Below are 16,701 nucleotides of genomic sequence, written 5' to 3'. Positions count from 1 at the left end.
AATAATTTTTTAGTAAAGTCGCCAATATTTGGGGACATACAGAAAAAGTTATTTGTTTATCTGAAATTCAAATTATTAAAAAATTCGATTTGACTTTTTATTTGTGTATTTTATTTACTACATCAGGCAATCCTACCAGACTGGTAAGAACCAGGCAGGTCTGCTGTGGCACATATAATAACATATATGACCCCCGTTTTCTGTAGCCTTCCCACCCCAAAGTCTCTCCAGTTGGAAGTCAGACAGAACTGGCTTCCAGAAAAGAGACGCTGTTACTAGGCAACCAAGGCGCAAACCCACCCGGCAGTCCGCAGGATCCGCGTTTAGAAGCGCGGTGCATCCTGGGAGTGAGTTTTCTAAGTTCGGATTCGCCTCCAACGGTCAAGGGACTACAACTCCCAGGAGCGCCAAAGGGTCGCCTAGAGGCACTCTGGGAGTGCTGGTTCTACAGTGTCAAAGGGTCCTGGTAGGCTGGTTGTGTAGAAAAGAGCAAGACCGATTTTTCGAGACTCTCAACATTAAGAATTCATATAAAGGGTTAAACCGAGAGTTGCTGTTTTCAACACGGAGAAAACAAGTCTTCCGGAACATCGTGGCGACACGTGCACGCGCGCGCTGACGTTACATCCCGTGCTGAGAGATATGGACTGAGCGTCGATCCTGCACGTGACCCCAGCGCTTCTTAGTGATTGGCTGTTTCGAGGACACGGCGCTCGGGCGCGGACCCTCCGGATTGGTGCTTCGACACAGCGGGGTGGGACTCCGGCTGCAGCCGCGGGAGGTCCGGACACTGGCGGCCATGGGACTCGCCGGTAAGTGCGCGTCTGACCTCCCCTCGCCGGCACTCTCTGCCGCTTCCAGATGGGACTGGGCTGCCCGCAGGGGGCCGTGGCCGGCAGTGGAGGGGGCGAAGCCCACCTGGCTTGAGGCTCGGAAGTCGGGGTCGAGGGTCTCCGGAGTCGAGTGGGGCTGAGGGTGCGCTGAGGCGGCTGCGCTGTAGCGGGTTCCGCGTCGGCTGAGGCGAGCGGGGCCAACGGCTCCGGGGTCCCCGGTCTCCGCCCCCTGCCCACTCCCTGACCGTTTCCCTCCCTTTGGTCCTGGCGAGACCCCGTCTGACTCCGGCGGGGTCGCTGACTGAGCGGGGGTCATTCCTTCCTTGGCCCGGGTGCTCCCCAGCGACCTCTCGGTGAGTGAAGCCGGGACGGCGCCCAGGGGGTGGGTGGAAGCACCATCCTTTTGACCCCGAGCCCCCGCGACGTCTTCCTAAGGCTCTTCAGGAGTCCCTGTCGCTAATGACTCCCCAGGGACTCGTTGGCCATGGATTTTACGGCCATCTCGCTTTTGCTACTTAAGTGGCTGGGTAGGGACCTAGGACAGATCGCTCAACTTGTTTGGCTTCTCATTTGTAAAATAAGAGGGATATTCACTAGACCTCCAAGCCTCTCTTCAGCTTTAAAATCTTAAGATTCTGTGGTTGTGCCGTTGAGCTTTTACGCCACGAAGATGTTAAGGCGTGATAACCAGGTAGACAGATTCCTCACAGAATATTGCGGGTTAATGACAGAACTTTAAATGATTTCATTGGGTTTTATACTCACTGTTTTCGTTATTATTCATCTTTTAAAATTGAATAGAATTGGAAATTCGGGTTTAGGTGACAAACCATAGTAAGAAAATGTTAGTGAAGCCACTTAAAAGTACAGACTTGAATGATCTCACGATTTGGTAATACTGAATCTTAATTAGTAAATTCAGGTCAACAAGCACCTATTGAGTATTTCTGAGAATATTTAAAATAAAGATGATTTTATTGGAGAGAATGATTAGACTTTGCACAAGCTGTTATCTGTTAATTTGCATTTTCTGAGTTTGTGGTGAAATCAGAAACTCAGACCTTTAGGGTGGCTTCCCGTTGTATAGTTTGAGTTTCTGGAGGCGTGGAAATCTCATTGTAAAACTGAGGCAGAGTTTCACTAACTTTCCAAGAACCCCTTTAGTTTTTTAAACGTCTGAAAATCTGTAATTGTGCTGAATATTGAGTGAGGATTTTGCACTGATGGGTAGATCTAGGGAACCCCTGAGCTAAGCATTTCCTGCTTTAAGATGTAGAAAACGGCCCCAGATCCAGTCTTTATCTTCTGATTCCAAACTGAAGGGAGGGACACTCATGGAGCAAAGACTTACATAAGTGAAAGTTTAAGAATATGAAGGGAGCATTTGGATGATCACCATTCTTGAATAAAGGAGGATAAGATGTGGAGCTCTGCGACATGTGCTACAGGTGACACTTAAAAAAAGCTCTGAGAAGATAGTTCTAACCCCAGGTGTGTTTTAGTGGGAAGCACAAAGTTAATACTAGCACAAGTGGGGTTAACTTTTTCTGTAAAGAGTCATATATTTAATGATTTGAAGGAACTTGTTTGTTAGCATGGCAGATTACTAGCTCCTGTGGTGTAACACATTATTTGAAATTATATGTAGCAGTATTTTTAGAGCCAAGATTAAGATATGAGGGCTTTGCAGAATCTAGCTCTGTTGTATGGCACATAGTAAATGCTAAGCAAGTAAATGTTGTCAAATGCATAAATTCATTATATGCTTTCTTTTATCCCTAGGAGAAAAGCTAACAGATTCACATTAACAATCAAACAATATTTGTATCTGGATTTGGAGTATGGAATGTATTGTGTTTCTGAGCTGAGATCCTGTTTACTCTCTCTTTCAGGCACTAAAGGACGCATATCTTAAACGAGTTGCTCTCAGGACTAATGCCTAAACCATCTCAGCATGGCCTGTAGTGGAGGAGGTGGACCTGACCAGCCTCCCTCAGCTGCACTCTCCCATGTCAGCCCTGGAAGTCTTTCCACAAGTATAACTCATACCCATAATATATGCATGGTGTCGGACTTTTTCTACCCGAATATGGGAGGCGTGGAAAGCCACATTTATCAGCTCTCTCAGTGCCTGATTGAAAGAGGGCACAAGGTCATAATTGTCACCCATGCTTATGGAAATCGAAAAGGCATCCGTTACCTCACTAATGGCCTCAAAGTCTATTACTTGCCTCTGAAAGTCATGTATAACCAATCTACAGCCACGACCCTCTTTCACAGTCTGCCACTGCTCAGGTACATATTTGTTCGGGAGAGAGTCACGATAATCCATTCACATAGTTCCTTTTCTGCCATGGCCCATGATGCCCTCTTCCACGCCAAGACAATGGGCCTCCAGACAGTCTTCACGGACCATTCCCTTTTTGGATTTGCTGATGTCAGCTCGGTGCTTACAAACAAGCTTCTAACGGTGTCTCTCTGTGACACAAACCACATAATTTGTGTCTCTTATACTAGTAAGGAAAACACTGTGCTAAGAGCAGCACTGAATCCTGAAATAGTGTCCGTCATTCCTAATGCTGTAGATCCTACTGACTTCACTCCAGACCCATTTAGAAGGGATGATAGTGTAATAACTGTTGTTGTTGTCAGCAGACTTGTTTACAGAAAAGGTAATGAAATGATAGCTACAATTGCACTGCACAGCCTTTTATTTTCCTTGTAGAAAGCTGTTGAATATTTGTGTATATACTGATTGTTTGGCTTTTCCTTTTGTTTTATGTTTTTATAACTACTTCTACATTAAATATAGCAAAGAAGGGTCTAATACTGTTTTATACATACAAACGGAGAAATTTCTGGAACAGTGGTAAATATTACCTTCCCCCTTCCCCCAACCTTTGATATTTTGATTGTTACTTAAAAGTAAAAACAACCTGATGCTGTTTAATAGATAAGATCTTTTGAAAATTTCCCTACATGTGCAGTAAGAAGCACAGGGCCCAGCCCACCACATAACCCTTTCTTTTCATTGCAGATATTTGGAAAACTCAGAAAAGCACAAGGGTGAAAACTAAAATCAGCTGTAACTACCATTTAGGGATGACCCTAATGAATGTTTTGATTTCTAGCTTTCCTGTCTTTTTATGCATATGCTCAGAATCAGTGAGCTTGTTCTGCACATTGCTTGTTTTGTAGCTTGCTTATTTTATTTAATCATAGATAAGACATTCATAATGTACTGGCAGGTGAGTGATGAAGGCAGGAGGTTTAGATGGCCCAGAGTCCGATCCTGGCTCCATCCCTTGGTACGATCGAAGATAAGCTACTTAACACATCCGAGTCTCAATTGTTTTGTGTAATTTAGGCAACCATGGTGATCTTGTGAGGGTTCAGTGATGGTTCCTATGAAGTCCTCAGCCCAGTTTGTCCTCGAGAAGCGTCTGCTGTTATCAAGGGGGGTTATGTTAGCGCCCCTGTAACACTTCATGGGTACGGCGGTTGAATTTGTCGATCCTCGCTGACTTAAGAGTCTGAAATGGTCTGGTTATTCAAAACATAAATGGTCTTCTGGATGGCATTTGAAAACCTGTCCAGCAGTCAAAATTGTCACTGAAAGTAGGGAATTGTTAAAAAGATGATATGTACACTTAACCCCTTTAAAATACTTGAAGTTAACTCAAAATATTATTAACATGCAGTGAATTGCCGACAGTTTGATGTAGGCCTGCAGGATTAAGAGTACTGGTCTACTGATTGGAGCCACATCATCTTTCTTGTGTAGTCACATTCAAAAAGCATAAGTTACAATTGCCAATTTGGGTTTCTTTTAAGTGCAGTGAGAACCTAAAGGCATATGGAGTAATGTGCTTCTGGATTTTTAATTTGTTTTTGATTTTATACAGTGGTTCAGGATACCCTCTGACAAGCACTCTTTTCTATGTCTTTATTGGATTTTTCAAACCTTTTAGCGTAGTTTCACAGAAACTCATTTCATCAATTTATGTGCTATTTAATTGAATAACCGAGTATAGTAACAAGTGAAATTGGCATCAGAAAGATTGTGGACAAACGCAGCTGACTCTAGGTAAGCATGAAGCTCAGTGGTGGGATCAAAAATGTCCCAGTGTATTAGGGAGTGGCCTAAAATCCAGATGCGGGCCTTGGTCAGGATGGTTTACCTTTGGAGTGGAGAACCTTGGTCCATGCGGTGATCCCTAAGTGGAGGCTAGTGAGAAAACTACAGCTAAACAATTTCCGGGGTGAAGGCAGTGACGTGCTTTCATTCTTTACTGGAAGAAGATGTGAATGGATCAACATTTGGTGTTCTGGATCTCTTTGGGGATATTGGTGGTGTGTTTGTTGCAACTTAAACGTGTCGAATTTGTTTTTTCACCAAATAATATACCTTTGTGAGATAGCTAGCTAAGATAGCATGCGTGGTCAAGGATCAGAGCAAAATTAACTTATCTGTTCAAAGACTGAACCCGTTACCTTTACTGATTATGGTATTTCAACCAGCTGATCTAATCACTAGCTATGACGGTACAGCCTTTCCTGTTCGCAATCCATTAGTATAACTAATATTTATCAGACCCTCTCTGTATGCCAGGCACTGTGCAAAAAGTAACATTCTGAGAAGGAACGGCCACCTCAGTAGCCCAAAAGTGAGTAGTTGTGTTAATGGTCCATTAATTATTAATAAGTTGATTTCTTTAGGAGGTGTTCATTTGGACCAGATATCAAAGGCCACTGGAATGTCCTCAGAGAGGATAAATCAAAAGTCGTATCGCCCAGGTTCCCTGACCGGCCGCCTCCCTCTCCTGCTGAGCCTGTTTTGCTCACGGTCAGGGTTTCGCAGTGCTCCTGTGCGTGTGCAGGCATGCCCCACTTCTTGCTCAATGACAACTTACATTTATATTCTGCAGTTGATAAAGCCTGTGCATGATACAGTGCCTCACTTGACCCTCCCAACAACTGTAGGGTAGATGTTATCTGCATGTAACAGAAACTGAGTCTCAGAGAGGGTAAGTAACTCACCCAGGTTACACAGTAAGTAAGAGGTGACAAACCTGAGTTGAGCTCTTCTTGAGTTAAGGTCTCCTGTTCCCTCCACCCTCGGCCCAGCCACCATTATCCTAGGTATAGATTCAAAAGATTCCTCAAAATATTGTTAAGACTGTACTTTAAAAGCAGCTCGAATCAGAACTTGCCTTGTCCCATTTTGTGTGAATATGGTGATTGAAAGTCCTTTTGTATGTTCTTTTGTGTTAGACTCTTGTTAGAGGCACCAGAACATTTTTTGTTTGGGGGGGGGCCTTTAGTCTTAGAATAACGTTATAGATCATTGGTAATATCCATCAGTTCCATTTCTTTTAAGGTAGTTGTCAGGATTAAATGACAGTGTGTTTAAAGTATGTTGCCTGACATAGTAAGCACTCAGTAAATGTTAGCTATTACCAGCAATTAGGATTTTTACTGTATATGTGGGTTTTTATTTTTCATTTAAAGAATGGATTCTTAACTTTTGTATTAGAAGGGACAGAGGGGAAGGAAAGGAAAGAATTATGGGAGGTTAAATGTTAAAAGTCATTAAGACACCTGGGTTATCTAGAAATCCAGTTGATGGACTTGGTAATAGACTTAAAAGAAAGATAGCTAAGATTTTAATGAGAAGCCTTCGTAATTCAGAAAAGCCACATGTGAATTTATGTTTGCTAATGCAATCATATTTTTAAAATATTAAGTTTATTTAATAACTCTTACTTTGCATTACTTAATAAAAATGACCCTATATATATTATTTCTTCTACCATGTTTTTAATAATTGACCTCCCTATATTTAGGAAGATTGATAGAAGTGCAGTTCTTTTGTGTGTGTGTGTGTGTGTGCGCGCATTTCTTAAATTAAGAAACTTTAACTGGGTTATTTTACATTTACTTTCACTTCTGAAAGTGTATGATTTGTAACCGTTAATGAACTAAATTCCTAAATATCAACGTGGCTGTCACCTGGGATAGCCACTTGCAGACTAGTCGGGCATGATTTATTTTACTGCTTTGTGTTACCTGAGATTGTATGTACATATTGTAAGAAACATGTTTTCTTTAAAAAAGGGTGGGGTAACCAAGATGTATCCTTTTGTTCTATGGACTGTAATGATGCGGCCCTTGAGGTCTTGGCTTCATTTTCTGTCATTCAGGGAGAGTGGGCTCTGGCACGTTTGGATGGACTATTCTTTAAATTTTGCTAGTAGCATAGTGTTTGCTGCAAAATCCTCTGTCCAGACCACATTTTCAACGAAATGGAGTAAGTGGTTATACTTTGCTGCTGAGCCCCTTCCTGTGGCAGAAGGTAGAATCATAGACAGATGGAACTTTGTAGCTGAAAGAGACCTTGGACTTCAGGTACACAGGTCTCTTCATTTTCTGTATTAGGAAACTTTCCCATCACGGAAGAGCTTGCTTATAAAGAGGGTGGGACAAGACCCAGATCTCCAGTCAGCTGTCCTGCTCTGTAGGAAATTTTAACTGAAATGTTAGCTACCTCAAATGCATTTTTTGGCAGTAGGCGATGCATAAGCACAGCTGAGTAACTTAAAGAACATTGTGTTGAAATGAAACAGAATCAGGCACACGTTGGGCGTGTGGAAGGGAGCAATGGATGTCAGTGTATATGTCTTCAATTGCAACTCTTGGGGAACTCCTGGCAGTTCATGAAAGATTTCACCCTTCCAGGAAAGGTTTAAGAGAATCAGTTTCTCTATTTAGGGAAGGCATAGCTAATATTTTTCAAAGTGAGCAGATTCTTGGTAGTTCTGATGATTTTTTTTTAAGTTTAATTATTAATATCTCCAACATTCAACTTTTTGTTTTCAGGGACCGATTTGCTTAGTGGTATAATACCTGAACTCTGTCAGAAATACCCTGATTTAAATTTCGTAATTGGTGGAGAGGGACCAAAGAGAATCATTTTGGAAGAAGTACGAGAAAGATACCAGCTACATGACAGGTATTGATGGATTCCATACTGTCTTGGGTGAGAAAATAGCAGTTACCTAAGTTTAGTTTTGGCTACATACCTGCATTAAGTGGGCTGTATCTCCTGTATGTACTTGATGAAAAATGTAGTGCAAGGCCTATTTTAAAATATATATATATATATAAAATGGGAAATCCTAGTTAAAGCATTCGTAATTTCATTTTTTTCTGTTAGCCCAAAATTATTTGGGGGCAGTGGTTGGGGCACCCTAGAATGCACCAAAAGAAACCCCCACTTTAATTGGAAATATTTGCAGATTCTCCAGCCATCGTAAATTGTGATTTAAGTAGTGTGGCCCAAATCATTATAAATTGCTCTGCATGTACAGATTCGAACATTTCTCTTCCTCGGTAACTTAGATGACATGAGCTGTGGGCACGTGAAGCAGCAATTTAAAAGGGACATTTTCCTTCTTAGAAATCTTAACATTTACTCATCCAGGTGTGTTAATAGTTTCATTGAATGCAGACTGATTTTGGAGAAGATGCAATTTGATACATGTGGCAAAAGTTAGAAATCTGTTAGCTGTACAAGTTTTAACCAAACAACTTTATATGACCTTTTCTTTTAGATCAGAGTTGGGTATATTAATCTTTTAAGGTGGAAAACATTAGAACCAATAAGAATCCAAATATAACCTGAGTAGCACACTTGTCTAGTAAATGATGTTTCTATTGTCGCATGATTTTCACTCCCCTCTTTTTTCTCTTATTTCAAAAATCAGAGTGCATCTCTTGGGAGCCTTAGAACACAAGGATGTTAGAAATGTCTTAGTTCAAGGACATATTTTTCTTAATACTTCCCTTACTGAAGCATTCTGCATGGCCATTGTGGAAGCAGCCAGTTGTGGTTTACAGGTAAAAAGCTTTGAGGGCTTACGTTATTGGGGTCTCTTGTATTTTGAAAAATAATCAGACAGATACTGTAATACTTTTCAAAGTGGGTTTTGCTGCTTTTCCCAAGATACGAACTGTGGTGGATCATAGGTTCTTGTTTTCCTTTTAAGGTTGTGAGTACCAGGGTTGGCGGAATTCCTGAAGTACTTCCAGAAAGTCTTATCATTTTATGTGAGCCTTCTGTGAAATCTTTGTGTGAGGGGTTGGAAAAAGCTATTTCCCAACTGAAGTCGGGAGCATTGCTGCCTCCAGAAAAGATCCATAACATAGTAAAGACTTTCTACACTTGGAGGAACGTTGCGGAGAGAACCGAAAAAGTATGTCACCTGCTAAGAAAAGGGTATTTGAAGATTGTGTCTGAATCTTACTTGATGTTTCATGTACATGTTTGCTGCTGCTTACATACGTTTACCATTTCTGCTCTGTTGCTTAAGTTTATGACATCTCTTCCAAATGAAAAGAGATGAACTATGTATTACTTTTGGCATATGCTAGGCTAAGTTTCTAGTCATATCGTTGCATTTGACATCTGAAAATAGCAGTGATGCAGCATCTAGACCTTTCATTAAACTGGGCATAAAGAAGTTACAAAATTTTCTAGAAGTCACAACGATTGGAGGCAAAACTAATACTAAAATCTGCTCTTAGATGTTTTTTTGAGGCCGTTGATAATTCTAAAGCACGTAGGTCCATTAGAAAATAAGTGGCTTTGTTTAGCCATTGCAGCAGCTTTATAACGTGCAAATACTTAATTCAGGCTGCTTCCTAAAACTCTTGTGTCACTTTTGCTAGCTGCTGTGATTTTTCCACAGGAAAGGGACTTTTTTGCATCTTTGGCCTGACGGAGAATGTAGTAAGTTAGAATTCAGACTGCACATGACACATGTTGAAAGTAGGATCACCAATAAAAGGCAGCAGTGGAGAATGTCCAAAAGACAGGTGCACAAGACAGGGTGATGCCCTTAAGTGGGGGAGTACAGTTGTGGGAAATGCGTCTTTATTTCGAGGTCAGGACTTCATTTATTCTCCTCGGTTTTGTCCTGTATTTAAGTACCTCTCGTCACTTCGTCTGCCTCCTGTCTCTGATTACCACGTAACAAGCTGGGTGGGAAGACTCTGCTTCTTAGTGTATAGAAGCTGCGAACCAGAAAGACAGTCAGTCGGGAGTGTGGAGAAGAGAGTGCTTTATTTCTACTCTAATTGTGTTCAGCAGCTCATTTCTGGCCCAAAGTAGAGAGCAAGATGGAGCTGAGGAAGCAGAAAGGCTTTCTTATTTGCTTTAAATTGTAAATTCCCGTACATGAGGTGAGCCCATATTTGAATCTAAGTCCAATAAAACTCTTTTTAATCTCTAAAAATTGACACATACAATACATTTTCCACTGAAATAATGAGATGTTTGTGTCAACAAACAGTTTTGACTGAAATATCTCTGAGATACTCAACTTTGGAGAAGTTTTGCGGTATCTCCACCCATATGAGAGAACTACATGTCCTGGCTTTCCTTTGGAAGTTGGGGTGCAGCACTGATGACCTGCTGTGAGCACATGTCACAGTCGCCTAGGGAGACTTGGCAGGCTCTGGGCCTTTTCTGCTCCGGCCCGCCTGCCTCCCCAGACACTGCTCGGTTCTAACATGACCCTTGAAGAGCAGAGGTGGAATTTGGGAATGATTGGCAGGGATATTTGGTTAGACAGGTTTTTTTCCCATGAAACCCATCCTGATTGAGAACCATGGCTCTGTAAGTTGTGACTTCATCTTCTTGATCGACATCATGTAAACCTCAGAAGTCTGAGCTATGTCGATAGTCAATTCAGCGCCAGAGAGATACAGTGACAATTTATCAGCATATGTTAAAGGAGTGAATTAGGGTTTTTTGAAACCACAAATGTGCTTTTAGTTATTCTTAAAATAATATTAAGACATCTGTATCGTTTTCGGTTTTGCACTCTGTGGCGATTCGTAGTATATATTCAGAAAAAAGCTAGTCCTTGCCTATAATGGACTGTCATCCCTGTCATTCTCTTCATAGTGGTAAATTATTATTTTGTCACTTGAGATCATAAATTACTTTGCTTAATTGGCCTAGAAATAAAGGTGGACACACAGGTGAGTTTGTAGTTGCTCTTTTAATTCTACCTGTTCCACGTAGGACATTCCATCCCTTTCAACTCTTCCTTCTTAGTTTAATTGTGCTAGTTAGGAAATTGATCAAGAAATTAAATCAGTGTTCATGCTGAAACATTCTTTTTAAGTTTTAATTCGCCAGACTCAGCATAATGCTTGACATAATTCTGCTTAAAATGTATTCCAAATGTCCTCAGGGTAGAGGAGCTAGATGAAAACAACCTGTATCTTTCAGAGGCCACTGACGTGTAGAATTTGCACCGCACGTCATAACTTTCTTGAGTTCAAAAGGGGATGCTTTACAGGTCTGATATGTGAGAATGAGTACAAGTAATGCTCAAATGCAATTTAAAACACTCATGCTGGCCCATTTTGTGTATCTGAGATAAGAATTTTCAAAGATCTTTTTTTTTTTTTTTAATATTTCTGAGTTTAGTGCTTAGCAGTACTTAAAATAAAAAGCAAGCCATCTACTACCAGTTCTCAGCAATAAGCTTTGTTTGCCAGTGTTTGACCTATACCATCTACCCAAATATCCCCCCCTCTCTTCCCTCTCCTTTTGTTTGGAATCCATGAAACATTTCTTATATCCTCCCCATCTGTGCTCAGCAATGCAGCCGCCGATGGCTGTGGAAAGAGGAGCCTCTGTGTACCCAGAAGCACACTAGATTGTAACCCTGATTGCAGCTGATGTCTGCCAGAGAGCCTCTCAGCCGAGCCAAAGAAGTTTAAAGGGCGAGTCCTGCTTCAGGGAGTCCCTGCTAAATTAAATATGGCCTCGACAGAGGTGTCCCGAAAAGCTGTTCCAACTTCTCAGACTTTGGAATTCTCGTAGTTGATTAAATGTTGATGGTGGTCTCCCGGGGGACAAGAGCCATGGTATGTTCATCTTGGTATCACTCACTATCTACCCCAGTATTTTGTCCAGAATAGGCACTCCCTAAGCGTTGAATTGAGTGGCACAGATGAGTGGCATTTCTTTCACTAATCACATCGTTACTGTAACAACAACAATGAAATGTAAGCAGCTTCTGTTGACACCTCTAAAGCATTCCTGGCCTGTGCAGGTCCCTGCTGCTGGTGGGTCAGCGTGCTCATTCTTGGCCTCTCTCCCACCAGGTATACGACCGCGTGGCAGGGGAAGCTGTGTTATCGATGGACAAACGACTGGACAGACTCATCTCTCACTGTGGCCCAGTGACAGGCTGCATTTTTGCTTTGTTGGCTGTATTGAACTTTCTCTTCCTTGTTTTCCTGAGATGGGTGACTCCAGATTCTATCATCGATGTTGCAGTAGATGCCACAGGGCCCAGGGCTGCCTGGGCTCGTCAGCATCCTTGCAGTAAAAAAGGGGGTGAGAATAATGAGATGTCTAAAACCAGGTAGAAGAAAGCCTGGATTGCGAGAATTAAACATGATAGTTCTAATAAGACTATTGAAAATAACCTTGCTTTTTTTTCTTTATTTTAAAAGTTAATTTAGTAAGTTATGCTACCTCTGTATCATTCAATGTTTTATTTTGTGGAAAGATGAAAACTTATGCAATTCCTGAGTGTTAGAAACTCCTTGCACTTATTTAAATTTGGGAGAGAACATTTAAGCCACTCAGGTATGCAATTTTTCAGACTACTGAAATCCCTCTAGCCGAGATGTTTTAACGTTCTATTTTGGGAGCTTTGGGTGCTGAAGGGCCAAACGTTTTCTGGGCATTTTTTGGCCAATTTTAAATGTTCTACCATTAATTTGACATTCACCAGATGTTTACAGATTTTCTTTAGGGAAGTACAACAATAATATAAACTGTTTTAAGTCGTGTTCATACTACATTTATTAGACATTAAAGTCATGTTCTTAAACATTTATTGGGTACACTCAGTAAGTGTTCCATATATCAGCAGGTTTCTTGAGTCAAATGGTCCATCCGTTACCAGCATGTTTTAAGCACCTACTATGTGCAGAATGCTGAACTAGGTACTTCCTGCGTTGGTTAAGGACCCGGGGTGCATTCACTCTTTGTTTGTCACTCAAATGGCTCACTTTGTCATAGTCACAGTTGACATGAAATGGAAGATATCCACCATGCCAAAAATGCTCATGCTTTTAATGCCAGGAAAAATTTGCTGGCATACCCCGTGTTCTTTGATCCTGTTGTATGCATTCTCCTAGGTAGAGCTTTTGTCTTCAGTTGTGTGTGTGAAAATCTTTTGCTTTTTCAATACTAGGGACCGATATCACTGTTGATGCTAGTGCAGAGAAACCCTTCCCATCTTGAAGTGCATAATTCAGTCCTCTGTCAATGCCTTGATGTTTTCCGAGCAGAATGTACGAGGTGTGCCATCTCAAATCTGCTGCTACCCTGTACCTTTGATAGAAGTCATTTCCCTTCACTTGTGGCCTAGCTGACATCTGATGAGTATTGTCAGTGTGCGAAAGTCTTTACCCCAGAATGTTTTACTTAGAGTACATTGAGTTGGAAAATGTTAGGAACACAGTCTCTTTGTGGATGGATGTTGTTAACAGTGATTGTTGTTGCCCAGAGCCATGGGTTTTTAAACCCCAAATTATCCACATGGTGTGTCTTATTAATTCTTGGAACTCCTTAGAGTAAGTTTTTGTGATAAAGGACTGTGAGATCACAAGAATGAGGCACTGTGGGTGCGCGAGTTAGATTCTGTCAGTATTAAGATTCTGTACAGGATTTTTTTTTTCTTTTTAAAAAGTATCTTAACATGCCTGTTAATCAGTTGCCACTGATACATAAGAAATATATATGTGTTTTGTACTAAAACACAAATGCAAGAGTGCAATTTTTGAAATTTAGATGTTAGGGGTTCTTTTGTTAAAGAAAAACAAACTGACCCAAACCATTAAATCTTACTGGGATTCTTATGCATAGAAACTGATGTATAAATATGAAATAAACAGTGCCAATATTCATGATAAAGCAGGAAACTATAACGTTTGGTTTTATTTATTCTTATTCTGTTCAGCAATTTTTAAAGGCATACTACTGTTTTTTCTTAGGTTTTTGTTTCCTAGCAGTTTTTCAAAGTTGCCATTTAATTATTAAGTTGCCATTTATTTCAGATGGAAATAGGATTTAAAATTCTTGCATGAAAAATACGTAATTTGAATATTTTCCTTTTTTTATTTTTAAACAAATGGAAGTAAATTTTGCTTGTTCTGGTAAATCTTAATTTTTCAGGCTTCCTGAATACCTTAATTGTAACTGTCAGTGTTGCACTGGTCAATATGTGGAAACATACAGTTCTACCCTGCTACTTACATTTATTTGAAAGTGAACTCGCAGTGATGAGGAATTTATGAAAAATATAGTATTTCTTTTGATGTTATAAAAAGTAGCACATGTACAACTGATTTATGAAAACATGCTACATGTCCAGAAATAAAGACCAAAATGACGTTTTGAGAATTTTCTGAGTTTGTCTTGTTTGATGAAAAGAATATTATTTACTAGTTGAGCATACTTCTCCTACCTCGCCAGCTTTTTTTTTTTTTTTCGGTGCAATTTGATGTTTTGCTTGGTCTGTTAGTAAAACAGGAAATATCCTTCAGTTGATGAATTACTCTGCCATCTTTTCTTTCTAGAATATTCTTTTACTCATGGAATAACAAGTTCAATTGTGCCTTTGTTTCCTGATCCAAACAAGCCCTCATTTTTCATTACACTAGAGTTACCACGTGAGACAAATGAATACGTCTGTAAACTATTGTGTATGTGAGCTGTGTAATTATACGTTATATCTTGTGAGCTATTTTAAGAGAAATTTGAGTTTTGACTTCATTTACAGAAGCCCAGTATATGATCGGGCCATTCAGGATGGCTGTTCTCTTGCTCTCTGTACATCCCCTGCCTGACCAGTCCCCTGCTTCACCTACACCCTACTCACAAGACTGACCTTCCTACATACTTGCCCCAGGCCCCAGCTAGTGATCTTTCTAATCTTTAGATCAGAACATCTCTACCATGATAGCTTTTCAAAGGGGCTCCACCATGATAGCTTATCAAAGGTGCGGTGAGGGGCATGCCCCTCTGCTGGTTTCCTTGGTAACTGATGAGCCAACCTGACGTCAATTGCCCCTATAACTAGTCATCTCCCCCTCTCCCTAGTAGCAGAGTCGGCTGCTATGTCCTGCCATCCTGCTACCTGCTGTCTGCCACACGCAGTGGGCTGTCGCTCCAGGACCTTGCTTCAGATGTGTAAGATCCCCCATCCATGAAACTTGACGTTTCTTTTGCTGATTCTGGGCTCTTTCTTCAGGCTTGAGGCCGGGCAAGTACAGGGCTTGCAGACCTGCAGGGTGCTGCCCAGCACCTGGCTTCTCCCACCCGCTTTGTTGGAAGCAGTGGAGAGCGGTCACCTACGTTGATAGGTTCTGATTTATCTTAGACCGAAACTGATTTCTGGCTAAGTCAGGGTATCTAGTGTTTACTTCTGTGAAGTATTCTTAAAGACCTCTTTATCCTCTGTGTTCCCCAAAGAATCTGACTAGATGTTAAACTGATCATCCTGTGGCTGTATTTTTTTTAATACGGAATTCTGAAAATTAAAGTCCTGTACAGATTTTGATTTGTATTCAGCAGTACTTTGGGGAGTTGATTTTCCTTTATCCTTTGTATTTGGCTGGCTTAGTAATTCTCAGCTGGGTGTGGCAGTGGTGGTTTTTGCCCCCAAGGGGACGCCTGGTATCTCCTGGAGACATTTCTGGTTGTTACAACTGGATGTGAGTCGGGCATTGGCATCGAGTGGGTAGAGGTCAGGGATGCTGCTAACCATCCGACAATGCTTTTGGACAGCACCTCCCAACCCCGCTACAACAAAGAATTATCTGGCCCCAAATTTTAATAGTGCGAAGGCTGAGAAACCCTGGTGCTTCATATCCGTAAAAGATCCCATGAATTAACTCATTTCAGTAGCCTGTTAGGCTCATCTCGAATGTAATGCTCAAATACAGTAAAGATGATGTCTCAGAAAGAGTAGACATCCATTGGAACCTTAAAAAACTTGAACTTCTCATGGCCGACTTTTCTGGCACGTAAAACAAAAAGTATAGCCATATTTTAAATGAAGATGAAGGCCAACATAAGACTGAATAATCCTATATACATTACTGTGCTGATATGAATAAATGGTCACCTTCTTAGAGAACAGTTGGAGAAAGAGACATGAAACGAATTAAATACTTGTGTTCATCCACGTATTTTCATACACTGGCAGCCTACCAGGTAATCTAAGCTTGGTAAAGTTAACCTTATATGTGAATATCTGCTCTTGACAATGGAAACAGCACAAGACAGTGATATACTGAAATGGATATGTTGTATATTATGACTCAAGGCTGTGTTCTCATGCCTTACCCTTTTAACAGTATAAGACAGTTCTTACATAGATAGTAATTCTGATTTGCCTGAGTGCTAGGAGAAACTCATTTTTGCATTAAGCGTTTATTAAGTAAGATTTATTTAGTCATCTATAATTTTATTCTGGCTTGTCTTTCCCTATCAGTTGTAGAAATTTAGAAAATCTAATCTAGCTAAGCATGAAAGAGGAGACCTAGATTTCTCCTTCTCTGTTTTTCCCAGGTGAGGAAAATTCAAAATAAATCAACTTGTACTGGCCAGCAAATGCATGTTGAAGAGTTAGGGTTACAAGAGAATATTGTTCAGCGAGGGAAGGTATTGATCCATAGAATTTTGGGTACTTCATCCAGAACCTAGGGCATCTTCATCCATTCCATTATTAAGTCCTCCATGATCAAGTATAGCCCACATTTTCCAGAA

At 40.8% G+C, this 16,701-nt stretch overlaps 1 protein-coding gene across 3 annotated transcripts; it reads left to right on the top strand.

Moving 5' to 3' along the window:
* Positions 1 to 686: 686 nt before the first annotated feature.
* On the top strand, positions 687 to 14,331 carry PIGA (phosphatidylinositol glycan anchor biosynthesis class A). 3 transcript variants are annotated; one of them, XM_032474931.1, is made up of 6 exons: positions 687 to 812; positions 2,726 to 2,869; positions 7,713 to 7,845; positions 8,600 to 8,732; positions 8,882 to 9,088; positions 12,018 to 14,331. In XM_032474931.1, exons 2-6 carry the CDS (start codon positions 2,788 to 2,790, stop codon positions 12,282 to 12,284), a joined length of 822 nt encoding a protein of 273 aa, XP_032330822.1. In that variant the 5' UTR covers positions 687 to 812; positions 2,726 to 2,787; the 3' UTR covers positions 12,285 to 14,331. The 3 variants fall into 3 exon arrangements, with proteins under 3 accessions (XP_032330822.1, XP_032330820.1, XP_006194259.1); XM_032474929.1 differs by having other exon boundaries at positions 2,726 to 3,505; XM_006194197.3 differs by lacking the exon at positions 687 to 812 and adding an exon at positions 1,064 to 1,186 and having other exon boundaries at positions 2,726 to 3,505.
* Positions 14,332 to 16,701: the final 2,370 nt, after the last annotated feature.

This window comes from Camelus ferus, chromosome X, assembly GCF_009834535.1.
Source record: "Camelus ferus isolate YT-003-E chromosome X, BCGSAC_Cfer_1.0, whole genome shotgun sequence".
In the NCBI taxonomy this organism is placed as follows: Eukaryota; Metazoa; Chordata; class Mammalia; order Artiodactyla; family Camelidae; genus Camelus; species Camelus ferus.
This window is presented reverse-complemented; position numbering and strand designations above follow the sequence as displayed.